This window comes from Podospora pseudocomata, chromosome 5 (assembly GCF_035222375.1).
Source record: "Podospora pseudocomata strain CBS 415.72m chromosome 5, whole genome shotgun sequence".
NCBI classification, from domain to species: Eukaryota; Fungi; Ascomycota; class Sordariomycetes; order Sordariales; family Podosporaceae; genus Podospora; species Podospora pseudocomata.
Window position 1 is genome coordinate 1,100,046 of NC_085889.1, and position 27,093 is coordinate 1,127,138.

Below are 27,093 nucleotides of genomic sequence, written 5' to 3' on the forward strand. Positions count from 1 at the left end.
TTGTCCCTCATGAGCAGCTGTTGATGTCTGTGGGTTAGGGTTGTTTATTGCCTGTGGTCTCCCTGGACGCACTACTACACCACCAGGAACGACAGATCATATCCTACTTGGATTGTCAGCTGAATCCCAAGCTAGAATCTCACCACCTGCAACAGAAGAGGGGTGGTTACCATCGGGCCAAAGGACAAGCCGCCAAACGACGCACAACACCCCGCAAAATGGCGCTCACGATCTTATCAGAGGTGGGTCTGATGCAACAACCGAGCGATGCCTCTTCAAAGAGACCCTCATGACCGAGGTTCGGCCACCTCCCGGCACTTCCAACCCACGCGCCTGACCCCAGTGTGGTTCGATTTCATATAATATCCTTCCTCGACATGTCCCGATCCATCTGAAGCCATTCTTCCCACCGATACCCTACGCGCTCACCATGACACTCCCGGCGCGCATTTCCCTCCCCGTCGCGCTCCGACCGGCCAGGGGTGCTCTGACGACCCCACGGGTTTGCGCAACTCCCAGCCGAACGCTCACATTTCCCGCCGCTCAGCCGCACTTCGCTCGACGCTTCCACGTATCCACGAATACCAAGCAGAGGCTCCGGTTGACAGGGAATCAGAGCCAATTGACGGGCCCCTATAATACTTCACCAACACTGAAGGCAACTGAGAATGAGACGGCGCTGCGAAAAGAGGTGGAGGATTTGAAGGAGTTGGTTGCCCAGTTGCAGGAAGAGAGGGAACAACTTGTCGCGACAAAAGGAGGCATCCCCAACACGATCGAGCCCACTCTAGGAGAAAGAGAATACATCAGCCAGGACGCCCCCTTGTTCAGCGACGCCAAGTTGGACGCACAATGGGTCAAGCTGATTCCTGCCCCCGAGGCCGAAGACGCCAAGCTCATGATCCTCTCCCGTCTCTGGCTGCGCGATTCTTGTAACTGCCCCAAGTGCTTGGATCCAGATTCCGGCCAAAAGACCTTTTCCACCACCGACCTGCCCGAAGTCCCAGCCACAAGCCGCGACAACGTCCGCGTCCGTAGCGACGGCTCCCTCGAGATCATCTGGGAAAACGACCCCATCAGCAACGGCGAGTCCCACCGCACCGTCCTCTCCGCCGGCGAGCTCAACCTCTTGTACCACAACAACAACCCCCGCATCCAGCTCCAACCACCCATCCCCCGAACCCTCTGGGACAACGCCTCCTACGCCGACCTAGTCCGCTCCGGGGCCTGTCACATCGACTACAACGACTGGCGCAACAACGATGAAGCCTTCTGGACTGCCTTTGAGCAATTCACCAAGACAGGGCTAATCTTCCTCAAGAACGTCCCACAAGAAGAACACTCCGTCATCAACATCGCCAACCGCATCGGTCCACTGCAGTACACCTTTTACGGCTGGACCTGGGACGTCAAGTCAAAACCACGCGCCGAGAACGTAGCTTACACCAACGTCTTTTTGGGTCTTCACCAAGACCTCATGTACCACGATCCTATCCCCCGCTTGCAACTCCTCCACTGCCTAGCCAACAGCTGCGAAGGGGGCGAGTCCCTTTTCAGTGATGGCGTCCACGCCGCACTCCAACTCTTAAACACCGACCCCGAGGCCTACGACATCCTGACCAAAACCGACGTTCACTTTGGCTACGACAAGGGAGGACACCACTACTACGCCACCCGCAAGACGATAGAAGCAGATCCCAACACCGGCGCACCGTTCATCACCCACTGGGCGCCGCCGTTCCAAACGAGCTTTCCAGCCAAGGATAAGAACAACCGGTTGCGGAGGTGGAGGGACGCAGCGGAGAAGTTTCAGAGGTTGCTGGAAAAGGAGGAGAATATGTACGAGGTCAAGATGAAGCCAGGGGAGTGCGTAATCTTTGACAACTCGAGGGTGCTGCATGGGAGGAGGGAGTTTGAGACTTCTACTGGGAGCAGGTGGCTGAAGGGGACGTATATTACACCGCAGGTGTACAGAGCCAAGGAGACAGAGTTGATGAGGAGGTTAAACAAGGGGAAGCCATGGCCGGTAGACTCGACCGAGGAGAGGGGTAGGATTTGGCAGTTGGAGAGGGATATGGTGAAGCAGAGGAAGAAGTAGGACGTCTTGGATATCATGCCGTAGGGAAAATATGCATAGCGATTTTGGGCATCATCTTCACGTCACATGGCAACCGTTCAGTGTTTGTCGCCTGGGAATTCGTTCAATTCACGACTACCGCAGTCTCCTGTTTCAAGGAGGACCTCCCAGACATTTGTATTTTTTTGTTTCTTCCTCCAGCCATAGGTTTTAGCTGTCCCCATTAGACTGCATTTAAGCAGCAATGGTAACCTCGACCTCGACACCAGCCTCGATGTTGATGATGATCTGCTTGACGACCTCGGTGGGGGCGGTCAAGTCGATGAGGCGCTTGTGGATGCGCATCTCGTAGAGATCCCAGGTCTTGGAACCCTCACCGCAAGGGGTCTTGCGGGTCATGATCTTGAGGGTCTTGGTGGGGAGACGGACGGGGCCCTTGGCCTTGAGGTCCTTGGACTTGGCCTGTATTCGGGAGTTGTGTTAGAGACTGCTACGCAACCAAATGTCGATCCTGTGGAGGGTACGTACGCGCTCAAGGAGCTCAGAGCAGACCTTCTCGAGGGCCTGAACCTTGCGGGAAGACAGAGTGATTCTGATCTTGTGGACCTTGGGGGCCTCGCCGAACTCCTTCTCCTTGTTGTAGCCGGACATCTTGGCGGTGTTTGGTTTGGGTGGGTTGAGGTTGGCTATGGAAGAAAGGTTTGGTTGGAAGGTGCCCTCAAGACTCGAACGGCGATGCTAGAGAGACGGGGAAAAAGAAGGTTAGTGGGAATGCACCTGCGAAAAAGGAATATCTTTCTGCCGAGTAGACAGGGAGAAGGCGAGAGAACATACCGTTTCGGTAACGTGATGAAGGCGATTACGGCTGGATTGGCGATGCGGAAGAGAAAACTTCACGAGCTTTTCTTTTTGACGGGAATTTTGGGTAATTTTGGTGGATTGAGCTCTGGTGGGGGTTGCAGGGCACGCACGGGCCAGTTTGCGACTGTGGCTGGTGATTGCTGGGATGGAAGTGGCTAGTGCTGCCAGCTCGGTTATGGTGGGGCCATCCGTGGCTTGCCCCTCGGTCAATGACACATTCGGCGTCTGGGTAGTTGACCTTTGGAGGGGCAATTGCTGTTTGTAAGGGGCGTAGACAGGACATTAAGTTGGATGCATAAATAGAAGGTCGCTGGACGGTCTTTGGATGAGCATTGGACGACATCACAATCTCTGAGTTTCTCATTGCTTCCAAGAACCTGAGTTGCTGCTGGAAGTCACCTTGCCTGTTTGGCTTTTGGCATCAAGCCTTCTCTCACCTTCAACTCTTGGCACACTCTTCCCTGTCACCCTCACTTAGACTAGGACACTTCCATATTCAGCTTCTGCAACGACCGACCCCAAAAATGGCCTCACGACTTCCAGCTTTTGCACTCTTTCCTCTCACCGCTTGGCGTGACCAGCTACCGGCTGATGAGTGGGCTGCTTGTCTCGATGCCTGGGTAGCGCTCATTGATAGCCACTTGTCCCTTTCAGATGCCGACTTCAACTCAGCTTCAGTTAAAGATGAGAGTTTACCAAGCTTCCTGACATCTTTTACACAGGAAACGGCACAAAATGGAGTTGGGATTCTTGGACCATCGCCTGCAGCTAAGAGACTCCTCAGGGGCACCTATCAGCTCATCACGAAACTGCTTCAGTCATCAGCATCACCAAGCAGCTTGGCGCAATGGGATTTCTTGTCGGATGTTAGCACGGTGTATGGAAAGAAGAAAACCACTATCCTTCTTGATACTCTATCGGAAGCTTCACGGTCTTATCTGGAAACATCACTCGCCGGTCTGAAAAAGTTCCTCATCAAGAATCTCGATGCCGGCCTAAGTGGCGGGGACCTCAACGGCATCCAATCCCGCCTCGAACAAGTCAACAACCTCATCCACGCCTCCCCATTTGTGGCCGAGTATTTCCTCGCAGGAAGTGACTTCCTCGACGGTCTCATATCCTGCTATAAGATTACCAACCCACCGCTCCGCCGCTCACTCATCTCAACCCTTTACGTCTGCCTCATCGGCCTCGCCGACGCCCAAAAAGTCGGCCCCCTAACCGACCACCTCTACTCCCTTAAATCCGCCGCCGACACTCACAAATCTGGCCCTTTGAACGTGAACGACTCCCTCGTCGCCGAGTTGGTCACCTCCACCCCTTTACTCACACAACTCTCCCGGAAGCTCGATCCCAATGTCTCAACCCGCACCACAACCGTCATCTCCTCCCTCGCCGCCTTCAAAAAGCCCACCTCCTCCACTTTGTTCCCCCCCAAACCAAAACGCCTCATCAAGCGCAAAATCGACAAAGGCAAATCCCTCGCCTTACCCGAAGGCCAACACCAAGAAATCCACATCCACCGGCTATCCTCCATCTCCCAAGTCCAGGACCTCTTCCCAGAACTCGGCTCAGGTTTCATTTCCAAACTCCTAGACGAGTACCACGACTCAACAGAACAAGTCATCGCCCACCTACTCGACAACTCCCTCCCCCCCCACCTCGCCTCCCTCGACCGCTCAGAGGATTTATCTCCCGTCAAACCCCCCACTATCCGCCGACACTCCTCCCTCATCCCCCGCCCCACCCCCCCCATCTCCCCCATTCTCCCCCCTGCCCGAGACGACGATGACGAAGACCTCGCCCTCCTAACCGGCACGCTTCACCTCGGCAAAAAACCCGGTACCGCCGACTCCCTCCTGAGAGATAAATCCACCGCCCCCGCCAAAGCAGCCATCCTCTCCGCCCTCGCCGCCTTCGACTCAGACGACGACGAACGCGACGACACCTACGACGCCGCAGACGTAGGGGGGACTGTGGACACCTCCCTCGGGGACGAGATCCTCCCCGACGGGGCGGAGGCCCACCTCTTCCGCACTTACCAGGCCAACCCCAAGCTCTTCGCCCGGGACAAGGAATCGAGGCAGCACGCCGAGAGGATCAGGCTCAGGGCCGAGACGGGCATGAGCGATGAGCAGGTTGAGGGGTGGGCGGTGATGCTGCAGCGGGATGTGAACCTGCAGAAGAGGCTGCAGAAGAGGTATGGCGAGTGGAGTGGTGAGCAGGTTGAGATCCAGAGGACGGGGTGGGTTGCGGGAGAGGAGGATACGGATGGTGATGGGCCTTCGAGAGGTGGGTTTAGGGACAATAGGGGACGTGGTGGAAACAGGGGAAGAGGTGGACGTGGTGGTGGTGGAAGGGGTGGTGCTCAGCAATCTGGAGAGTCGGGACCCCAAGATGATGCCGCCAGACGGAGAAAAGAAGCCAACAAGGGCAGCCGAGCCAACCACAACAGACGTGATCAACGGGCGAAAAAGATGGCCAGGGGTGGTTTTGCTGGTTAAGACACCTTGTCAACGAACATCAGTTGGCCATCAATATCGTTTAAACAGTTGCATTTTTTGCGCTAGTGTAGAAAGAAAAGAAGCTATATACAACCCCCCCATAACGCCCCCAACCATGCCGTTTGTCTCCATTGATTATACAACCCTATGCCATCCTTCGCTTTAGAAATCCCAAACACAAAACTCCCTCTTTGGCGGTACCTCCGGCATGATCCCATTCTCAAACCTTCCCGTCTCTACAAACATCATCCATTGACGTTGCACCGTTGGATCATTGTACTTTTCTGGCTCGGCCTCCGTCTCAGCCGTGTAATTCGGCGCACCATTCGGATTCCAAATCTTCTGAATCGACCCGTCAAACCCCCTGATAACCGGAATAGGCTTCTCCCCCTGGCTTTTGACCACTTCATACATGACGGGTCTGCCTTTGAACATCCCAAGGGTGTTGTCGGGGTTCTTTGAGGCATATGACGACAAAGGGGGGTGGCTGCGAGTGGCGCTAGGGCCATATGGTCCCACCCCTTGCTGCGGAGTAGGCTGAGGGGCCGTAGCGGTGGTTCCGCCAAAGGGGCTGGGTGCTGGTGCAGTAGCGGGCTGGCCAAACGCACTCGGGGCAGCAGTCGTGGCGGCAGGAGCTCCGAATGGCGAGGGAGTAGCCGTTGGAGCGGCGGGTGCTCCAAATGGTGAGGGAGCAGCCGCCGCTGGAGCTGGTTGTCCGAAAGGGTTGGCGGCAGGGGCTGCTGGTTGCCCGAACGGAGATGGTGTGTTTTGTGCTGGCTGAGAAGCTGCCCCGAAGGGGTTCGATGCTGGAGCCGCTGCTGGAGCTCCGAATGGACTTGGGGTTGCGGCGGGCTGGCCAAAGCCATTGGCAGCAGGGGGTGCCGGTGCCCCAAAAGGTGATGGGTTTTGCACTGGCTGCCCAAATGGACTGGGATTCTGTTGGGCGGTGTTCGCGGCGGCAGTGGCAGCAGCAAATGGGCTTGGCGTGGCGCCCAAGGCAGCTGGTTGACCAAAAGCGCTTGGTGCCTGTGTTGTCTGCCCAAATCCTGACTGGCCAAATGCCGGTGCTGCGGCTTGGCCAAAGACCTTGTTGCCACCCCCTAGGGCGCTGGGCTGGCCAAAACCGCTTGATGCTGGCTTCCCAAAAGGATTGCTTGCTCCCAGGGCGGCTGGCTGTCCAAAGGCCGACGGTGCAGCTGGTTGCCCAAAGGGTGATGGGGTAGCGGCTGGTTGGGCTGGCTGTCCAAAGGCTGGCGCACCGAATGGGTTGGGCTTCTGACCCAACGCAGCTGGCTGACCAAAACCTCCAGCAGCGGGTTGAGCGGTAGCACCAAAGGGATTCGAGGCAGGCTGTGAGCTCTGGAAAGCATTTGGCGCTGGCTGTCCGAACGCTGTTCCAGTGTTGCCCACTGTTCCTTGTTTGCATATGTCGTGACGATTTGGATGTCTGTTGATCCCGTCATGAACGTGCTGGATAGCGGCGGGTACGTTGCTCAGCGTGTGTTCGATTTGTTGTCGTGCTACTTGATGCAGTTGCATAATCTCGTTCATCTGCCCATCGTGTTAACAAATGATTCTCCCAGCGTCCATTTTCCTGATCTCTGGTCGACTTACGGCTGCTTCTGCCTCCCCCGCTGCCTGACCTTTCATGAAATGTATCCTGAGCTCCTCTGGTTGCTGCTCACGGGGGTAGCCGCCGAACAGGTTGTCTGGCGCATCTTTGCCCGGGCCGTAGCAGGAGAATATCCATTGTGGTAGTTCGTTCTGAAGGTCTTTTCGAATCGCTTCCTCGTTCAGGCCGGCGTACACGGGTTGATCTACATATCCCATTTGTTAGATGAGCCTCAGAGATGTTCTCTGGCAAGTTAACATCCATACCTGGCTGTTTAGACCCTCCAAATGCGCCCTGCTGTCCTCCAGAAAGGGCGCTGAATCTGTTCCCACCGCCGCCAAACGGTGACTGAGACGAACCCCCGTCTCTTGGATGCTCAAACCTGCAGTTATCTAGAGATTGCGCCAACAAAAAAAGGTTAGCGCGACTGCTTCATGGGAAACTGTTCGTGACGACGATCGAGAGTGAATTCGGCAGTGGTGCTTGCGAGGGAAAGCGATTGTGGTGAGGCGATCGTCGTCAAAGAAAAGAGAGGCAGTGATTCGTCCTACTTCCAAAGCGGCAGTTTCCCTGCTGAAAGTATTTGCAAACTGTCATGATGCCGGTTGTTTCAAGGTGTCGGATACTATTGCTGTACCATGACGTGGTTGTGTCGTTTTGTCGTGGTTTGTTGGTCGCAACTGACTTGCTCTTCTCAAAAACGCGTTTGGTTGAGAGAGCGGCGCGGTGGCATGAATTCTCAGCCTTCCCGCAGCCTTGCAGCTTGGCGAAGGTTGGAGCCACCCAAGACTGGATGTGGATGTGGCTGGTGCTGTCCATCGAATCCACATCCCGCAGCGAACTGGCCAAGCCTGTGGGTCAAACCCGGCTTTCCACAGAATGCCGGTGCATGCCGAGCTACGAACCTACATACAAACATGTTCGCCGGAATCAAGAGCTCAATCGCATATGCATTTCGGGTTCGATATCCTAAGGAAATTTGTATTTCAGACATTACCCAGTGTTTTTGAAAGCTTTAAGCGGTATTGAAAAAAAAAAAAAAAAAAAGGTACATGAGGGCATTCATCCTGCCACAAAGTCTGCCCAGTAGCCAAACGATGAGGCGGACTCAACCTCTTTTTATCATCTCTGTTTCCCCGGATTCCATCTGACGTTGCATCACTGCTCCACAGTCCAGGATGTCCAAACCTCTCAAGACTGTCCTCCAATAATCGGTGGTGCAAAGCAGGTTGTAAATCCCAAAGAGCCGCTCACCCACGGCCGAGCCTCCTTCTCGCGGCCGTCCACCCTTTCCGCTCCTTGTTCCGCACATCTATAATTCGATCGGGACCATCGGAACGATCAGAAGACATGGGTTCAAATTCCACAAAAGGAATGTCGACATCATCATGCAGAGCAACCCATCGACCCGATAAGCTGATAAGACCTCTTGTCACTGCTTTGAGCCGCCGCAAGCCGAACTGGTCCCCCCTGATGTAAGGAAACGGACGGACGTGCACCTTCGGACTAAGCAACCCCCAAGCCCGTCTACTCGAGCAGCTTCCGCCATGACTGTCCGGGGCCGTCTATCCCATCTCCTACGAGCAAATCACGAGGCGGCACAAGAGCAACCTGGTTGGAGCTGTCTCTTATGCCGGTGTGCCAGACTGTCACGGGTGTCGACCCCGTTGCGTAATCCTGACCGAGTGCTGTTTCTTACAAATGTGCCCTCTGCTTCCCATTTTCATTTGCTATCCTCTGTGCTATCCTGACCCAACTTGACCTGCATCGATTGTCTGCCTGTCAGTTGTCCGTTGACGACCATGGCGTTTGGCGCAGCACATGTCCAGCTTTGGCTGGGGCTATTAGCAGTAGCCGGCCTTCTTTATGTGAGTACCTACCTTAGTGAACAGATCAATCACCATAATCAAGTTTCTAACCACCTTCAAGACATCATGTCTTGTCATCTACCGCGTCTTCTTCCACCCATTAGCGAAATACCCAGGTCCCCTCCTGGCCAAGCTCACCGATGCCTACATGCTCTACTACGCCTGGCGAGGCGACCGCCATCTTGAGTTCTGGCGCATGCACGAGAAGTATGGCAAATTCGTCCGCTTCGGTCCCAACGCCCTCAGTGCAAACTCAAACACCGCCCTCAAGGAGATCTACGGCTTCCGCGCCAACGTCAGGAAGGCCGAGTTCTACGATGCCTTCGTCCATCCCGCTCCCAACACCCACAACGCCCGCGACAGGGACCTCCACGCTCGCAAGCGCCGTGTTCTGTCGCATGCCTTCTCCGATGGCGCCATCAAAGAGGTAGAGCGCTACATCCTGGCCAACATCCGCACTTTCTGCGAGGCCATCGGCGACTATGGCCGTGCCATCCAGGATAATAAGGGATGGAGTGCGCCGAAGAACATGTCCGACTGGTGCAACTGGCTGGCCATGGATATCCTCGGTGATCTATGCTTCGGCAAGGCTTTCCACATGTTGGATAGGCCAGACAACAGGTACGCTGTTGATCTCGTCGGTGTAGCTGCCCAGAGACATCTCCTGTGCGGCACTATGCCCATTGTCAACAAGCTCTCTCTCGATAAGATCCTCTTCCACAAGATCGCTGCTGGTCGCGCCAAATATATGGCTTATTCGCGCCAGCAACTGACCGAGCGCACTGCTCTTGGTGATGAGACCGACCGCCGCGACTTTTTTTACCATCTCCTCAAGGCGCGCGACCCGGAAACTGGACAGGGCTTCACCACCCCCGAGTTGTGGGGGGAGTCCAACTTGCTGATTATTGCCGGCTCTGACACCACCTCTACCGCTATGGCTGCCACTCTGTTCTATCTCGTCCGCAACCCTGCCGCATTGGCGAAGGTCACAGATGAGATCAGAGAGAAGTTCTCGTCTCTGGAGGATATCCAACTGGGTCCCGTTCTCAACTCTTGCCACTACCTCCGCGCTTGCATCGATGAGGCTATGCGCTTGTCGCCTAGTGTTGGTGGTCTGTTGCCCAGAGAGGTCTTGGCCGGCGGTATGACTATCGACGGCGAGATGGTACCTGAGGGAACGATTGTCGGAACACCACACTACACCATCCACCACAATGCCAACTACTACCCCGAGCCGTTTGCCTACAAGCCAGAGAGATGGGTTGCTTCTTCAGGTAGCGAGAAGGAGGCGGGTGTTAGGGAACAGGAGGTAGCATTGGCTCAGAGCGCGTTCTGCCCATTTTCGATTGGACCAAGAGGGTGCATCGGGAAGGGCCTGGCGTATGTTGAGATGAGCATCACCCTGGCGAGAGTGCTGTATATGTATGACCTTCGCCGGGCGGTTGGTGTTGAGGATCCAGGAGAGGGCAAGCCCGGAGCGGAGATGGGCAGGGAGAAGCCGAGTGAGTTCCAGTTGGTCGACACATTTACCAGCTTGAAGAATGGGTGTATGGTTGAGTTTAGGAGGAGGGACCTGTAAGATTGTTGTTGTTGCATCTTGAAAGGCTGGCCGGCGTTGAATGGGAGCCTATATATCACGCATAGCACTGTTGTTTACGCATTCTCAAAATAGTTGGAAATTGAACCGCCTCAAACAACACGATATCCATCTCATTAATGAGATTCGTGGAGAAATTGGAGATTTTGGGAGTTTGCTCCTGCGGGGAACTGTTGTGGGGAAGTGGGTCTGGTTAAGTGGACCCCTGTCTCGGTAAAAGAAGGGTGCCCGGCTTAATTTCAACGTCACCTCTTCCACCACCCATAAGACTGCTATGACACAGGCACCTTTCATTGGGGTTGTCTTCAAGTCATCTCAACGTTGATCACCCACGGGACATGCGGGGATACCGGAGCCGGCAGTCACAAAATGTCACCCAGGACAGGAACCACGTCGTATATCGGACCAGCTCCTGCGGGAAACGCTCGAATCAGCGTTGTGGTGGTGTTGATGGTGAGATCACGAGACCCTGAAACGTGCTTGTCTACGACAGTGGGAGTTATTCAAGGGAAACTGTCCGGGTCGCAGGGACGTTGTGGTATGGTATAGGACATCATCATATCAACCGCTCAATATGTAACACAATTTATCGAGGGTCTTCTGCTCCGTTGGAGAAGCCATGAGTTCATCTGATAAATGCTGCATTGCCCCAATCATGTGTAACGACCACAGAAACCCTCGTCTCCTCACACGTTGGGGTCATCATGAAGATTGTTTCAATGTTTCTGGCGCTGGCCAGCCTCACTCAAGCAGCACCAAGCCACCAAAACCAATACCAAAATGACCTCTCTAACCGACAGGCCGGATCCTGGCCCTTTGGCCCTTTTGTCACCTCCGCCGGGAAGATTCGCGACACAACCGGCAAAAACATCGTGTACGCCGGCACAAACTGGCCCGGCCATGGCGAGGTCATGATCCCGGAGGGTCTGCAATATCAGTCCATCGAATACATCGTCACCAAAATCAAGAGCATCGGCATGAACGCCATCCGTCTCACTTTCGCAATCGAAATGATCGACCAAATCTATGCCAACAACGGACAAGACATTACCATCCAGCGCGCCTTCACCCAAGCACTCGGCCAAGCCAACGGCACCAGAATCCTCAACCAAGTCCTCGCAAAGAACCCACAGTTCACCGCCTCGACAACCAGACTCCAAGTCTTCGACGCCGTTGCCGCCGAGCTAGCCAGGCAACAGATTTATGTCCATCTTGACAACCACATCTCAAAAGGAATGTGGTGCTGCTCCGGCACCGACGGCAACACCTGGTGGGGAGACACGTACTTTAACACCGCCAACTGGGTCAGAGGACTGTCTTACATGGCTAACCACGTGTGTTTCCCCTTCCCCCTTCCCCCTTCCCCCGTTCCCATCTAACACCCCCCAACAGGGCCGAAACTGGGCCGGCCTAGTCTCCATCGGCCTCCGCAACGAGCCCCGCGAACCAACAAACAACAACGCCCTCCGCTCCTCCTCCTACAACTGGCAATCCCTCTACAACTTCCACAAACAGGGTGCCTCCGCCATCAGCAAAGCCAATCCTGCCTTGCTAATCTTCCTCTCCGGCATCAACTACGACACCACCGTCGCGCCTTTTTTCGATGGTTCGACCCTCTCCCCGGGGAACACCCGTTTCTCTCTGTCAGACTTCCCCGGATATGCGAACAAACTCGTGCTGGAAGTCCACAACTACGAAACGGGGATAAATAGCTGTTCCTCTCTGCAATACAACCTCTTTAACAAGGGTTTCAAAGCCATGACGTCTGAAGCAAAGATCCAGTTCCCGGTTTTGTTGACTGAGTTTGGGTTTGCGATGGATGCGAATACCTGGCGGGGTACGTACGCGACTTGTTTGGCTAGTTATCTGCCGAGCCAGAAGGCGGGGTGGACGATCTGGGTGTTGGCGGGGAGTTATTATGTGCGAGAGGGGATACAGGATTATGATGAGGGGTGGGGGTTGTTGACGCGGGATTGGAGGGAGTGGAGGAGCCAGGGGTATGTGGATGGGTTGTTTAGGGGGATGGTGAGGAATTCTCTTGCGGGGTAGGGGGTGTGTCTTCGGGGGGTGGGTGGAGGTCGTTGTGGGTTGAAATGATGGTTTTGGTGGACTGGAGGATGCCAAAGATGAGGCCTAGGGTGAGGACTACAACAGCCATCCAGAATGTGTACCATTCATTGTACTGGTTTGCGGCGGATCCACCACCATTGGGAGAGGGTCCTTGGTTCGGCTTCGTCGAAGACTTCTTTGAGAACGATGAGGCGGTCTCGCCAGTACGAGAAGTTCTTTACATATGTGCCGGAGTTCGGGGTGAAGGGTACCGCAGGTGGCAATTCTGGTGTCTCTCTGATCTCGTTCGTTTCACTTTGCCCGGTAGGTGCAAGGCAAAGTCGTAACGTCCTTGGGAGGAGTTTATGGGTAGGAAAGGCCAAAGATGGTGAACGGGCCGCTGCACGGATTCACATAACCAAAAATATCGAATCAAAGTGCCGAACCAATGTCTTCAACCACTTTCGCTGGGGGGTGGTAGGGCGGATTCTGTATGCCCAACGAATACACGCAGTTTCCAAAAGCCAGCAGTAATGACCCCCTACCCAGCCTGTAGATTCGAGACCACTTATTTTTTCTCGTTTTCACCACTAGCTGCCTGGCTGTTCCATTGTTCGCCATGCCGTAACCGTGTCTGGCCGAGTACACTAACGCCAAACGAGACTTATACCTTACAGTAAGGAGCATGATGCTGCTACTTTCTTAATTTTGCAAATTGCTTTCGGTGTCACCACGCATCGCCACCGAGCCGGAACCCAATCCTTGCCTTGGAGAGGGATACACACACGCAAGAGTTGGAATAAATCGCTGCTGGCAAGCGATCGGCCAAGCGAGGGACCTGTTAGAGGCATTGTCAGCCAGGCTATCTGTTGTTTTAGATGACTGGGAGTTCCCGGACGATGTCTTCCTGGCTTGGTCCAGTTTTATGCTAGGCCCGTCTCCGGAGAATGCGATGCCAACCATCATTGTCTGCCGTGCTTTCCAGGCAGCCAGGGAGTCATTATGCGAAGCCATTCATGCCAGTGGCGTGCTTCCACATCATATCCTCCGCGACCACCGACCTGTGGCCCCTGATTTCAACCGTGTTGACCCAGTTCAATAAATGATCGCGACAAGTATGATAGATCCCACCTTGCCGATTGTATATTGTAGCTAACCTAGTCCACATGGCAGATGATCCTTTTCTGAGTCACGCATGGGAGGCCATTTGCATTGACATGGTACCCATTCGACAGTGGAGTTCGTAAGAGGTTATTGTGTGTTGTCTTATTAAGTCCAAGCCTCGCGTTCTCTCTTCTAGCCGCCTTTGAGGTGTTGTTAGATGGGGAGCCGCCTTGCAAACGAGTTAAGGTACCTATCAATCACTGAGATACCTTCAGATAGGTACCTAGACAATGGAGTGCTCAGAATACAGATCTCTCATTGTAACTCCAAATAAGAATACCTAGCCGAACAATGCATCAATGCGACTTCCTTTATGTTTTTGGAACATTGCTACCGACTGACTGACTTAGGTACATCAACATGAAAAGCGCCACTGGCACTACGTCCTGACCGAAATGGAATCTTCGGCAAACACAGGTTTCCAATATCGAATATTGTCAACCAAAGCCACTGGTTCACCTCGACGAACTGTCCCTCGATTCATGAGTACCTTACTGGTTACTGGTTCACCAAACCTTCTGAATGACCCAACCTGTCAACAAGACCCCCTCACCATAACCATGTCAAACACCGAAATCACATCCGAGCCAGAGAGCAGAGAAACTGGAAACCTCATCATCGGTCTCATTTTCGGCCTCCTGGTTGTCCCTATAGTAGTCCTAATATCATGCTGTATCATCGTGCATTTCAAGGAGAAACTCAAAAGACTAGACGCCTGTCCCAGGTGCGACGCCCAGCTCTTCAGCCAAGAAGCCGCACTGAGAATCATCACTGAGCGCATCAGGCGCGATGGAGAAGAACGATATCCTGAACTCGTCGAGTTGGCTGAGCGGATTGAGAGAATGGAGCAATGCAGTGCGGTGGAGCATGTTGAGCTTGCGTCAGTCTTTACGGCAGTAGGGATGGGGCTCGACTTTGAAAGCAACATGCTGAAAATTGTATCGAGACTCGAGGAGGTGTACTAAAACAACATGCAACAAAACATCATGACAATCATTGCCACTTCCTCAACCCAAACCCGCCCCTCCGACTCAAAACCTTGATGTCGGGCTCCTGACTTAGCCAGCCCTTTTCGACAATTTCATTCGCCCATTTCAGTCCCCCGTCAATCATGCCGTCTTTCTTTCTGTTTTCGGGGTGGTATTTGCGGGCTGTGGGGAGGTCGTTGAACCTGAATCCAAATTGTAAGTGTCACCCAGCATCGCACTGCGGGTTCAATAGGTGCTAACCTCTCAACCAAGACCATCTCCCCGGTTGCTTCCAGATAAAACACCTCCCACTGAAGACACCCCGGTTCATTCTTCTCAATCCACTCGCCCGCCTTGAGGAGGTTGGCTTCCACTTGTTCTTTGTTTTCGGGGTTGATGGCTAGCGTGATGATGATGTCGACTGCGGAAGCTGATTCTGGGGGAGACTTGGGATTGGTGGTGGAGGTGTCGGAGGGGAGGGCCGAGGGCATTTTGTACTGTTGAACAAACGGACCAAAGACAACTGTATTGGGATAGATGACGTGAAGATATGCAAGGAAACTTGGAGAGATAGCGATAGTATTTTTGAAAATGATCTTTTCGCCGATTGGTTATCGTCAGGGTGGGGAAAGTCCGAGGTGGGTGAGGTCGTCGAGGTGGCGGCGAGTCAGATAGCTGCGGCCTAGCCAACATGGATTTTCGCCCCTAGATCCATCGTTCTGAGGTCTTGGGGAAGAACTGTCTGTTGTATCGCCCCGGTCATGTGTGAAGTCTCATGTGGATACACCCAATGCTTTTCCATCCAGCCCGCATGTGGTAGGTAAGCATGATACATAACAGAAGAATGTATTGCTTTAAGCCTCGGTCGAATCTCAGATACGACATGGGGTAACAAGAAAGCACACATGTCTACAGTCAAGTAGGTCAGGGGTTATACGCCTGTTGCAAAAACCTTGCCAAAAGTCTTGCCGAAAATCTTCGGACATCAAATATTTGCAGCAGTAAATTGTCCAGTTGTACCACTGCTGGGATACTGAGCTCGCATCAATTCTGGTGTACCGCGGGTGATGCTCCTGGCTTACGCCGTTGGGGATGCCCTATGAGTCAAAGGCATACATATGAGGAGCCAGAACAAAACACCGGTCCCAACTCATAGCCGACCTGGGAGCGCTCCCCATATTCAACAAGATATCAGCCAACGACAAGATGTTTCCGGGCTTGGTTTCATGGAGACGATGGATTTGGTACCAATAATGTATATGGCCGCCACGTCGATAGGTTGCTGTCATTCCAGGACTCTCTACTGCTGAGAGAGTCTGGCCATCGGCCTTGGCTGATCTGTGACGGTGTTGATTGCGGTATATAATCGAATAACTCGCGGCCTCGATGGCTATCCAACCACTTTTGCTTCTGAACAACGCCTTGCATCAAGCCAGGGATGTAGACCTGGAACATCTGGTATTTCTCCTCGTGATATGGATTCAGTTTTTCGCCTTAGAGCCCAGACGAGGCTTCCTCCCTTGCCTGACAACACATGTACCGCTGGCCGGTCCCAGAGCCGTCGTCGGCGCAGTTCATCTGGAAAGCTCTCGGAAAGATATGCAGTTTGGGATGGGTCCTTGCGGATGTTCTGGATCTGGCCTTGTGTCGCCATTGTCCAATTGTCAAAGACGCTGAGGACGGTGCTGAGGTTTAAGATGAAATGTTGTCAAATGAGAAACTCGAGGTAAAGTACCTTCCGGGTGTTCCGTACGAGGCGTCATACCTTGTCCAAGCGTCGACGGACACACGTTGGGTAGGTTCCATGCCCTAACCGCCACAGTTGCTATGCCTCAACGGCTTTCCATGACAGTTTCATGTACACCGACCGGCAGCGCATCCCCTACGCCCGGCACCGAGACCCACAACGTAAGCGACCCGAGATCCAGCACCGGACCGGACCGGCGCCAACCTGGAAGATAAGTGCCGTCAACAAAACGGCGCAGTCGGAGATGTGGAGCCGCATTCAGGGGCCATCTGCAACAGCACGGCGTCATGGCCCCCAACTTGGTGTAAACCCTTGCTCGTCGACGCCATGAACTTGTGTTGGGGCTCTTGGACAACCAACAGTCCACGCTAACGTCTGTGTTAAGATGAGCAAAAATGCAGCTCTTTTGATGCTAAACAAGGGCTTACGGACTGCGAGGGTCTTCTCATCCTTTCCGTCACATCACCTGTGCCGCGTGCGCGTCTGGGAGGCTGATCAAGGTCGAGAGTTAGTGGGTGCAACTTATACCACGCGCTACTAGTTCCAGAATGTTGGTCGTATGATGGCTGTCACCTAATTACGCGGTTCGCCCAAGGCTGAGCTCGTTAACGTATGAGTACGGCACGACCACACATATCGGCATCAAAAGTTACAGGTAGGGACCTTGTGATCATATCAATATTGACGGGACAAAAGTTCCCACCCAGACGCCGAGTTGTCGTGTTCCTGAGCTGCCTACCTATATATACCCGGCACGAAGTCGCTCGGATGAGTTTGATAACCACCGACATTGCTCGAGATAAGCGACAAGCCCTCCTTCGCTTTCTGTCACGCAGTCATGTCTCTCTCCACTTGTGTACGTCTTGTCCAACCCTCAAGCTGTCTTGTGAATGCTGATCTAACAACCACAACAGTGTGCGGCTATTCTGGCTGCTCTCGGTAGCTCCAAGGTCTCTGCTCCGGGGAACTTCAGGTACACATCATCGTTGTCGTCCTACTATTCTCTGCAAACATCTCAGACACAGCCGGACTGCATTGTGCAGCCAGCATCAGCTGCCGATGTTTCCACCGCCGTGACTATTCTCGCAGCCAATTCTGCCAATCCGGCATGTCGCTTTGCTGTTCGGTCAGGAGGACACATGTTCCATGCCCAAGCCTCCAACATCGCCGGTGGTGTTACCCTTGATCTGAGAGACCTCAACGAGATCACTCTTGTCAATGGAAACGCAGACGTGCGTTTGGGTGTAGGCTTGACCTGGGGAGAGGTCTACGCTCAGCTAGACCCCTTGGGCCTGACCGTTGCTGGCGGAAGAATCGCGAGCGTGGGTGTTGGTGGCTACATCGTTGGCGGAGGACTGTCCTTCCTCTCACCAAAGGTTGGCTTCGCCGCTGATACTGTCTCCAAGTACGAAGTCGTCTTGGCCAACGGCACATTGATTGAGGCCACAGCCACCCAGAACTCTGACCTGCTGCGTGCTCTTCGCGGAGGTGGCAACAATCTGGGCATCGTCACCCGCGTGACGATGAAGACACACACCCAGGGACTAATGTGGGGAGGAACCATGATGCACCCTACCACAACACTTCACAACCACCTCTTGGCATTCGTCGACTTCAACAAGGCCACTGGATACGACGAGAATGCCTCCCTCATCACCAGCCTTGTCTACTACTACGGCATCAGCCATACCATCTCAACTCAGATGGCGTACACTGGACCCCCTTCGTCGTCGCCACCCGCTGCGTTCTCTGACTTTTTGAGCGTCCCATGGGTCACAACCAACTACGCCAGGGTGAACACCATGAGAAACGTGACTGTCGAAGCAGGAGCCAGCATTCCAGGTAGCAGCCGGTATGTTTCCCCCCGCTCCATTCCAACTCCCAACCCCATCATTCACTAACCCTCCCTCAGCAACCTCTGGTGGACCCAAACAGCAGTCTGCAACCTCCAAGTCCTCGGCGCGGCCTACCAAATCTGGTGGGACTCCCACTCCTCGGTCCAAAACATCCCCGGCATCGTCTGGACCATGACCTTCCAGCCCCTCCCCCCCAGCATTTACAACCGCAACCCGACCACCAACTCCCTCGGGTTCAACTCCCCCAGCCGCAGCAATCAGCCCTTGGTTGTCATCCAACTGCTCGCTTCGTGGGCGAGTTCCCTCGACGATGCTTTTGTAAGGACAAAGGCGAGGGAGTTGTACGATTCTCTTACGTCGGAGTTGGTGGCCAAAAGCGCGACGGATCCGTGGGTGTATCTGAACTATGCGGCTGATTGGCAGGATCCGATTGCGGGGTATGGGACTGGGAATGTGGCTGCTCTGCAGGCGGCGAGGACGAAGTATGATCCGAACGGGGTTTTTACAAGTAGGGTGCCGGGTGGGTTCAAGATTCCGGTTTGATGGGGTGATGGAGGATAGGGAGGGTTTGTGTGTGGACTCTGAACCTTTGTCGGTTGTGTCTCGTACCTATTTAAGTGGTGGATCGGATCGGTTTGGCTGTGATTTTCAGTCAGGGTGTAATAAGGACTAAGCAGCTTCTCTTCTGTGTCAGATGATATAAGTAACTTTTCTGTGTGTCTTGATTCATGTTGAAAAGTGACGATGTCTTTCTGGGGTTGATGGTGAGCTGTGAAATTTGGTATGGGGCCGGCTCCAGCGTGGCAATCACGGGGGATGTCGAGCCAGTTCCCACATTTCCAGATATCGGAAGGTTATTTAACTCTATAGCCCTGACCTTTCAACAGCGACCTTCACTCTGCAAAGTTTCTACCACAACATCGGAAATCTCTCCTTGCGACTTTTCTTAAACGCTGCTTTTTACAACCAAACCCACCTCAAGCCATTCCAGCAACAAGAGAAGAGGCACCTCAATCTTCACACCGCAAACAACCTCGTCGCGAAAATGTCTTTTTACGAACATGACTCTCACTGGTCAGCTACCAGCATGGCACGTTTGTCAAATCTATATTATGTTTCCAATTCCGTTGGCTTATACATCATCTTCAATTTAGTCCGCCCGACAGCGTGCCTTTGACGATCGTTACCCTGAGCACCTCGACCTTGGTCTGTCCCACACCACGATGACTGCCTATTATACGGAAACTTTGGTCAGTGGTACGCGGTGGAGCGTACTAGAATGCTTTCGACCAGAGCCCCCTCCGATTTCATGCTCTTGGATGAGCTTACCACAAGACGTTCGATCAGAGTCCGCGACGATTACAGGGCCTCGATGGTAGACCTTGTGAACCGGCGGTTAGGGCAGACATTCCGTTTGGATGAGCCAGACGAACCCGCTGAAACAAAAAGGACGATTGGGGTAATTCTAGATCGGATAGGAGAGCTTTGGAGAAGTGATTACAAGCTTGGTTGGAAGTTTATCTTTGGGATGGTCTTTAAGCTGAACGGCTGATAGGGAATGGGAGCTTGCAATCCCGAGCTATGCCGACTTGAGTTCGACGACTGCCCCTCTGAAAGGTGTTCTGTGGCTTGTGAGCATGCGCAACGAGTTTTCAGCTGGCCTTGGCATCTCTGAATCACACTGCTCGAGACGACAGTGCCCCTTTCCATTTCTCTTCTATCCAAATCAACATCGACATCGAATGCCAGTAACTGAGATACTACAAGATTTTTCTTTTGAAAATATGAGCACCCGATACGAATATTCATATCTCGAAACTGGACACATCCGCCTCCTTCATATTCTCTCTGTTTCCCCCGAGATACGCGTCCGCATCGATGTTGTCCCTCTCGACACCGACCCCGCCCCCATCTACGCGGCATTATCCTATCTCTGGGGCGAAGACCCACCGTTCTCTCGCGTCATTGTCGAACCTCATGGGCGATACGTCGATATCGCACGCAACCTGACCGTATGCTTTCAACACCTCGATGCCTTCATCGGGACCAACATTTGGATCGACGCAGTGTGTATCAACCAGGAAGATGACGAGGAAAAGTCGCGCCAGGTTTCACGAATGGGGTCCATCTATGAACGTGCCACCAAGGTGCTGTCCTGGCTTGGCCCCTCTGCTGACAACAGTGATGCTGCCATAGACGGCATCTCCAACTATGGGAAGGCGGCCGTGGATGCCGGTCTGCTTGACATCAAGAAGGAACTCCTCGAGACTTGGCCAGATGTGGGTGACGACCCTGCCAATATGCGCGCAAGGGATGCAGTGGTGGAACTCATGGTCAAGGCGAACGCAGCCGAGGGTGATGCAGACCGTGCTGCTGAGCGGTTCCCACGTCTTGCATTTGCTGCGATTACTCGTCGGGAGTATTTCAATCGCGTCTGGATCAAGCAGGAAATTACGCTTGCGCGCAATTCCATTGTCCTTTGTGGCTTCAAGCAAACCGATGCCGAGTCATTCCACGCCTCTCTTCTGTTCTATGGCCTGCTGATTGTCTGGGAAACCAACGAGTACAGAGCCGGTCGACATGCTCGAATTCCGGGACCCTTCTCCATAGAGGAACTGATGGCTGCGCCAGACGGCCCTTGGGCCCTCTTGAAACAAACGACCACGGACCCCGCCGCGGGATCAGCCTTCTCAGGCCGGCGCAAGTTCCTACGTGAAGGTGGCAAGAAGCCTCTATTCGAACTCCTCCACACTTCATACGTGAGGAACGGTGCTCTCGGCCTGCGGTCCACGAAACCCTTGGACAAGATCTACGCCCTGCTTGGTATCGCGGCAGACGCAGTTGAATCGGGAATTTACACAGACTACACCAAGACACCCGACGAAGCTTTCGAACAAGCAGCAAGGTTCCTCATCGCCCAAGGCCATGTCGATATCCTCAAGTGGTGTCGCACACGACGGGTCAACCCACCGACATGGGTCCCCGACTTCGATGCCAATCTCTCGTACACGTGGTCTGACGATATGGGCGTCCCGTTATTCAAAGCAACAGGGTCCAAGTCCCAACCGACAACTTTAGTTCACGAGATGAATGGCCCGCCGCCCGCCTCGCTTCGACTGCATGGTGTTTGTCTTGACACTGCTGCGGCAGTTGGCAGTGTCTTTGTTCACAACGACGGGATGAAATATCCCCAGGAAGCCGCTCGCCAGTTGTTTCTTAACGTCAAGGCGTTCCTCGAGCGGACATCAAAGTATACAAAGGACCAGTGGGACGATGCGTTATGGCGCATTCCCATCTGCGACAGGGAGTACCACCCTACATCTATGTACTTTCAGCGGGCTACCCTCGAACGATCAGGCAGGCAGTTTGAACTGTTACGCACACAAACGGTGGATGACGAGAAGGTTATGGCGGAAACCATGTCTTATCAGGCCACGATGCGGTATGAGAATGGTGCGCGTCCTATCCTTTTGACGGCTGGTTATGTTGGGCTGGGTCCGATGGAGACAATGGCGGAGGACATCGTTGTGCTCTTGTATGGCGGGTCGACCCCGTTTGTGCTGAGATCTACGAGGACTCGGGGCGAGTATTATCTTGTTGGGGAGGCGTATATTTATGGCGTGATGGACGGGGAGATCATGGATAAGGGGCTGGAGGAGGAGGTGTTTACTCTGTACTAGATCCCTGGGTGCGTGACGTCTCTGGCACGTTGTGCTTGTAGAGGCAGCATTCGCTTCTGAAAAAGGCGGGGCTGGCAGACTTTTTGACTTTCGGGTCACACCCACAAAGCAATTTACCAGATTACATCTCACCAAATGGGTGTCCTTCTTCTCTGTATCCAGCGACTTCTTCCAGCAATTCGGGGCGGCCCATCAAAGCACAAAGCGTGTACGCTACGGCTCCCCGCTGAACTGATCGATATAATCCTCCATGACTTATCCTTGGAATGCGTCCTCTGTTTCGCTTTGACCTGCCGCGCACTGTTCGTCAGGTATTTCCCCAAGCCAGCACCACTCTCCGACACGGCAAAACAACATTCCTACAGTACCTCGAGCGAGATCTCCGAAGACTTTACTCTTGCCACGATTGCATCCGTCTCCACACGTGGCGTCTGACGCACACTGAATATGGCATGCGGGTTGACAGTGGGCCCTGCTTGGAGAATCCGGCACTTCCTCATCATATGAGCAGCCATGTTGCAGAATATGGGGATGAACCTCACGTACTCCCTGCCACGCATAGTCACGAACCGCACCTTTATGGCTCGGCCCACGGCCCATCCGTAAAAGACGTGGCGGTGACTAACTCAACACAGGACGTGATTTTCGGAACCAGCATTTCGCGCTCATGGAGCGAGCCAAAATCATCAATGATAGCCTTTATCTACGCGGGCGCATGGTGCACCAAAAGTCTGAGTGAGGAGGGAGGCTTCAGAAAATGAGAGTGCTTATGACCTTCCTCGACCGCCTTCTGGTGTGCCCTCACCTCCTGTCACCTTCTGGGTACGCGGACGGGCAGGCACCCGTCATTCCAGAGTTGGTTTGGGGTGGTATTCGCTTGATGAGGTGCATGGAATGCCGGGGAAGATTCGATCCTGCAAGGTCTGCTCTACGGATTATCGTCTAGATACAAAGTTGCGGGCGAGGTCATCGTCATTCTGCAGGATCCGTCGGTCTTGGGTGAGACCTGGGCGGTTGAGATCAGCCAGTGGCATAAGCCTGGAGGGTGCCGGTCGCCGCATGATGTGGAATGGTACAATTTGGTGACTCGGAATCTAGATCAAGATGCTATCCGACAATAAGACGTTTGTGTAGCCGGAATGGTGCGCAGAGTGTGGATGGGGGGAGAAGTGGAGGCCGAGGAAGGGGATGAGGCGAGCTTTGTTTGAGGAGATTGTGTGAGCTGATATGCCTACAGCTTTTCCGAAATGTTTATTTGCATTGACTCCGCCTACATGATGCTCACTGTAGTACAGTGTCTTGAATATTCGCTTGCTCCCGGCGTTTACCTCAATCAATGTCTTTCCTCAAGTACCAGGTACCCGGGTCGCTTTGAGTAGTTGGGTTCTGCCAACAGCCTGGGCTGTGATCGTTTTGTGGCACCGGACTCTATGGTGTAAAAGCTCGATGGCACTGGATGTAAAGTGACACGGCATATGAGTGAGATTATATCTTCATCGTTATGTGCTCAGCAAATACATGTTATTGCCATCGCAATTAGTGCTAAGGTCATCCTTGCCGCATATTCGCCGTTAAAGTCGCTTGGCTATTTTCCAGTCACGAACATCATCAGTCGCAAACTTTGCTACCGACAAACCCCGCTTGGCACCTCTCGCAGGTATCATGTTCTCATAATCACGCCGGAGCTCCTCCACCATCACAACATTGAGACCCAGTGGTTCCAACAAGGCGAAAGCCTCCTTGTTGAGGCTTTCGGGCAATATTCTGACAACCAAGTCTCCACCACCAGCAAATTTAACTCTTTCAACTCGAGTCAGTCTAGAGAGTGACTTTGCAAATGTTTGAAGCACCGTACGGCCACCAGCCAAGTCCTTGATGAGTTGTGGAACATTGTGTTGATGGTCGGCACCTCGGAGATTTTGTGACCAATTCTCTGGTTCGGCAGCCTTCAACATCTGATCTAGGGTTGTCTCATAAGCTGTCGTATGTTTCGAGAAAAAAGAAAGGTAAACCGCGTAGAGCAAGAAATTTAGCCATATGGGGATCGTGAACGTTTCTCCTCCGACCTTAATAAGGGCCAGACTGTTAACATTTGCACCATATCCAAGTAGAAGAAGAAATGCATCGTATTCCAAAGCTGTCATGAAGTCTGACAATGTTTTTGGAGGCGATGACGTGTTTTCATTCCCAAGGACCATTGAAGTTGTCATTTCGACCAATTGTTGCCATGGTGTGCCCTGACGAAGAGAGAAAATTCGTGTGTAGTGTGTGATGGTACACATTGCGGAGAGAATATTGCACTCCATCTCTCGCCCACCCTCACTTGGTAGAAAGGAGTCGTTGGGGCTGTACCTGGAATCCATGATGGTTATAGCAACCCACCCAAAAGCCCCCTTGCTGGAGGGCGAACGTTCAAAAATAACCGACAGTGGAGGTTGGCATATGAATAGAGCGAACGACGACCTATCAAAGTAGGTGGTGCTCGGCAGCTTTGTGGCCAAATACCGCGCCAAACCAGCTCCCAGGACGTGGTAACGATATAACACGCGTGCTATTGTGATGGTTTTGGTATCACGCACTTCACCATTCGCCTCCACTGTGCCAATGCTCATGTCCATGTTGTCCAGTAAGGTGGTAATGGAAAGGGGGGTCTCTCCGCCCATAGATTCCAACCTCCTAGCATAGTCCATCATATCCTTTACCATCTTGGCGAAAGGGGTTAGGGCAACCAGTGGATCTTCGGCTTTCGGGGCCTTTACGTAGGAAGTGAATGCAGGCGGCTGAAGCCAGCGAGACCGTTTTGTGTGGGCTATTGAAGCTCTCAGAAGAGAGAGAAGCGGGCAGAAATCGGTATTGTTGATTTTTGCCTTTTCTTTCAGCGTTTGCTGCATCTCGGGGGTGGCGAGAAAGTCATAAAGAGTTCGGTGGAGAAACTCAATCTGATCATGATTGCGTTCTAGCAAACCCTTACACCAGCCGTTCACGCCGAAAGACACGGGCTGCCTGAGATGTTCGTTGCTGTAGGGTAGCTATCAACCTCTCTGGCTCGCCGAGGGCATAATCTTCTTCCTCGTACTCTCTGTCGTGGAACATGTACATCTGTATATGAAGGGACTTTTGCGCATGCAAAGAAAAAAGAAGTGCTCTCGCCATTCGATCTCGGTAGAAAGGGTCTACCGAGTCAAGTATGAGCCTGAAAAACGGTTCCAACTCGCTAGGAAAGCTTTCAAAACGTCTATTCAGATCTTGAATACTGTCGTCGTTGGTAAGGCCCTCGCGGAGAAGCCTAGTCACAAGCGTCACCCAAAGAAACACCCCGCTTGATTTGTCGATGATCTGCTGAACCAGGGAGTCTGCTTTGTCGCTGCCGGCCTCGGAGACAAGGCTGTCCCAACAAGGGTGAGAGCGTAGCATGGTCTTCATATATTGTTGTATGTCGGTTCGGGTGACATCCTGTATGTACAGCTTCGAGTCTGTGTCCCCTCCCAGCGCATTCTCGAAAACGTTCCACGGTCGGCTGGAAACACAAAGCTTGACACATGGTGAGCGGGAGAGGTCTTGGAGGGTCTCGCAGATATCCAAATGATCTCCTGCATATTCATCCAGGCCGTCTATGAAGAAGCAGAGTCTGGAATGCACAAGTTCTCGAGCAAGCTTCTTCAGGACAGATTGAAGTTCGGATTGCTTCCAAGGTTCCTGAATCTTCTCGTTCTTGTACCGCTGTGGCAACACCTTTCGAATGAGAGTCGGTTCTTGGGATAGGATCTTGTAAATAAGGGACCGAAACAAGCCCTCCAAAGACCGCTGGATTGGAGTACCGTAGATTGTGAAGTAATGTGCTGCCAGAATGACCTCTTGGCCCTTAGACCACTGGGTCAACAGCTTTTGAGTGGTGGTATTGTCGGCAATGAATTTTATAAAGGTCGACTTGCCAGAACCAGGTTTTCCAGACACCCAGAACAGTTCTCCGGACCCTGATAACCAACTGCAAATGCCACCAATGGCGTCCATGTTGCTGCCTTGAGATGGTGGGAATGCTCAGTGAAGAGTGACTTCGTGTGGCTCTGGTATTATGTCATGCCTGAGTGACAATTCAGGATAATGTAGAGACTTCAACACAGTGGCCTCAAGTACGTATTGTCGAGTATCCAGTGACAAGGCCGGAAGATCGATGCATAGTTGGTTCAGGTCTTGAAGTTGAGTGTTGGGGCAGCCTTGGGGTCCTTGTACCAATTTCGTCAAGGGTTGCAGTGTATTAAGTAACTCTTTGTGTCTTAGAGAGTTGAAAGCCTCCCATTGTCGAAGGTCAGACTGCATCTGTTGGACCACTTCACTGCATAGTTGGAGAATGTCAGCTACAAGGCCTGAGCAATTTATAAGTACCTATGATGGAGGACTGGCCAACCTTGTCGTAGCACATAGTTCAAGAATGATGTCGCTCCTATGATCGGAGATCCGTGAAATCAAAGCTTCAATCTCGTTCGCCTTCCACACCTCTGAAATGGCGATCTTGAAACTGGCCCAGCACTTCGACGCTTTGCCGTTCTGCGTCTTCGCCCTTAGCTTTGTCGTAATGGCCAAAAGCTTCTCGCAGTCCCTCTCGCACGCATCGGCACGTGTGAGCATAGGCTCCCATTTCCTTGTGGAATAATTAGAACAGGTGTCGCGTTTTAGTTGAGTGGTGAAAACTTGCAGTGTTCGACAAATATCATCAAGTTGAGCACTTTCCTCGCTAGAACTTCCAGCTGACGCTAGGATCTTTTCAGCATTGCTGAAAAGCTTCCAGGTGAAGAAACCGCAGCACATTGCCTGCCACGCGAGTACGGCGACTGGCTCCATGGTAGACCAGAAGTTCGAAGAACGCAGAGCAGAGCTTGCTGCTGGCGCAAAAGTGCTGAGGTGGCTCAACCTGAGAAAGCGGGCATCTCATTGTTTGGCAGTGAAAACACGGTGGTGGTGAGGTGGCAGAATGCGCATTCCGTGGTGGCTGTGCACCAGCAGCCTGGCACTATGCCTCGTGAAGGTGATGGAGGTCGCGCCACAGCACATCCATCATGAAGTTGGACGTGTGTGGACGTGCATTTGCAGGCAGCTGCCGCCATCTGCGGTC

The 27,093-nt window shown here is 53.2% G+C and overlaps 11 protein-coding genes across 11 annotated transcripts; 6 read left to right on the top strand and 5 right to left on the bottom strand.

Annotated features, from left to right (window-relative positions):
• Positions 1-430: 430 nt before the first annotated feature.
• On the top strand, positions 431-2,098 carry QC762_001600 (uncharacterized protein; the record flags this gene model as incomplete). Its single annotated transcript, XM_062883024.1, has 1 exon — positions 431-2,098. One exon carries the CDS (start codon positions 431-433, stop codon positions 2,096-2,098), a length of 1,668 nt encoding a protein of 555 aa, XP_062741770.1.
• Positions 2,099-2,311: 213 nt separating this feature from the next.
• RPS20 (40S ribosomal protein S20) lies at positions 2,312-3,263 on the bottom strand (the record flags this gene model as incomplete). The annotated part of the gene is made up of 3 exons (XM_062883016.1): positions 2,912-3,263; positions 2,606-2,815; positions 2,312-2,539 (listed from the first exon to the last, which is right to left on the bottom strand). The coding sequence occupies exons 2-3, from the start codon at positions 2,726-2,728 to the stop codon at positions 2,312-2,314; spliced, it is 351 nt and encodes a 116-aa protein (XP_062741771.1). The 5' UTR covers positions 2,729-2,815; positions 2,912-3,263.
• A 199-nt stretch (positions 3,264-3,462) lies between these two features.
• QC762_001560 (uncharacterized protein) lies at positions 3,463-5,442 on the top strand (the record flags this gene model as incomplete). The annotated part of the gene is made up of 1 exon (XM_062883015.1): positions 3,463-5,442. The coding sequence occupies one exon, from the start codon at positions 3,463-3,465 to the stop codon at positions 5,440-5,442; it is 1,980 nt and encodes a 659-aa protein (XP_062741772.1).
• A 37-nt stretch (positions 5,443-5,479) lies between these two features.
• On the bottom strand, positions 5,480-8,144 carry QC762_001550 (uncharacterized protein). The gene is made up of 4 exons (XM_062883013.1): positions 7,606-8,144; positions 7,321-7,446; positions 7,057-7,259; positions 5,480-6,993 (listed from the first exon to the last, which is right to left on the bottom strand). The coding sequence occupies exons 1-4, from the start codon at positions 7,871-7,873 to the stop codon at positions 5,605-5,607; spliced, it is 1,986 nt and encodes a 661-aa protein (XP_062741773.1). The 5' UTR covers positions 7,874-8,144; the 3' UTR covers positions 5,480-5,604.
• A 140-nt stretch (positions 8,145-8,284) lies between these two features.
• On the top strand, positions 8,285-10,501 carry QC762_001540 (uncharacterized protein; the record flags this gene model as incomplete). Its single annotated transcript, XM_062883010.1, has 2 exons — positions 8,285-8,922; positions 8,984-10,501. The coding sequence occupies exons 1-2, from the start codon at positions 8,857-8,859 to the stop codon at positions 10,499-10,501; spliced, it is 1,584 nt and encodes a 527-aa protein (XP_062741774.1). The 5' UTR covers positions 8,285-8,856.
• Positions 10,502-11,223: 722 nt separating this feature from the next.
• Positions 11,224-14,070, top strand: QC762_001530 (uncharacterized protein; the record flags this gene model as incomplete). The annotated part of the gene is made up of 2 exons (XM_062883008.1): positions 11,224-11,853; positions 11,912-14,070. 2 exons carry the CDS (start codon positions 11,224-11,226, stop codon positions 12,566-12,568), a joined length of 1,287 nt encoding a protein of 428 aa, XP_062741775.1. The 3' UTR covers positions 12,569-14,070.
• A 279-nt stretch (positions 14,071-14,349) lies between these two features.
• On the bottom strand, positions 14,350-15,857 carry QC762_001510 (uncharacterized protein). Its single transcript, XM_062883004.1, has 2 exons — positions 14,962-15,857; positions 14,350-14,903 (listed from the first exon to the last, which is right to left on the bottom strand). Exons 1-2 carry the CDS (start codon positions 15,189-15,191, stop codon positions 14,726-14,728), a joined length of 408 nt encoding a protein of 135 aa, XP_062741776.1. The 5' UTR covers positions 15,192-15,857; the 3' UTR covers positions 14,350-14,725.
• Positions 15,858-16,005: 148 nt separating this feature from the next.
• Positions 16,006-18,846, top strand: QC762_512650 (uncharacterized protein; the record flags this gene model as incomplete). Its single annotated transcript, XM_062891663.1, has 3 exons — positions 16,006-17,303; positions 17,362-18,299; positions 18,360-18,846. The coding sequence occupies exons 1-3, from the start codon at positions 17,286-17,288 to the stop codon at positions 18,844-18,846; spliced, it is 1,443 nt and encodes a 480-aa protein (XP_062741777.1). The 5' UTR covers positions 16,006-17,285.
• Positions 18,847-20,087: 1,241 nt separating this feature from the next.
• On the top strand, positions 20,088-21,983 carry QC762_512640 (uncharacterized protein; the record flags this gene model as incomplete). The annotated part of the gene is made up of 1 exon (XM_062891662.1): positions 20,088-21,983. The coding sequence occupies one exon, from the start codon at positions 20,088-20,090 to the stop codon at positions 21,981-21,983; it is 1,896 nt and encodes a 631-aa protein (XP_062741778.1).
• Positions 21,984-24,950: 2,967 nt separating this feature from the next.
• QC762_0076970 (uncharacterized protein) lies at positions 24,951-25,994 on the bottom strand (the record flags this gene model as incomplete). The annotated part of the gene is made up of 1 exon (XM_062883834.1): positions 24,951-25,994. The coding sequence occupies one exon, from the start codon at positions 25,992-25,994 to the stop codon at positions 24,951-24,953; it is 1,044 nt and encodes a 347-aa protein (XP_062741779.1).
• Positions 25,995-26,021: 27 nt separating this feature from the next.
• Positions 26,022-27,090, bottom strand: QC762_0076980 (uncharacterized protein; the record flags this gene model as incomplete). The annotated part of the gene is made up of 2 exons (XM_062883835.1): positions 26,389-27,090; positions 26,022-26,316 (listed from the first exon to the last, which is right to left on the bottom strand). The coding sequence occupies exons 1-2, from the start codon at positions 26,820-26,822 to the stop codon at positions 26,022-26,024; spliced, it is 729 nt and encodes a 242-aa protein (XP_062741780.1). The 5' UTR covers positions 26,823-27,090.
• Positions 27,091-27,093: the final 3 nt, after the last annotated feature.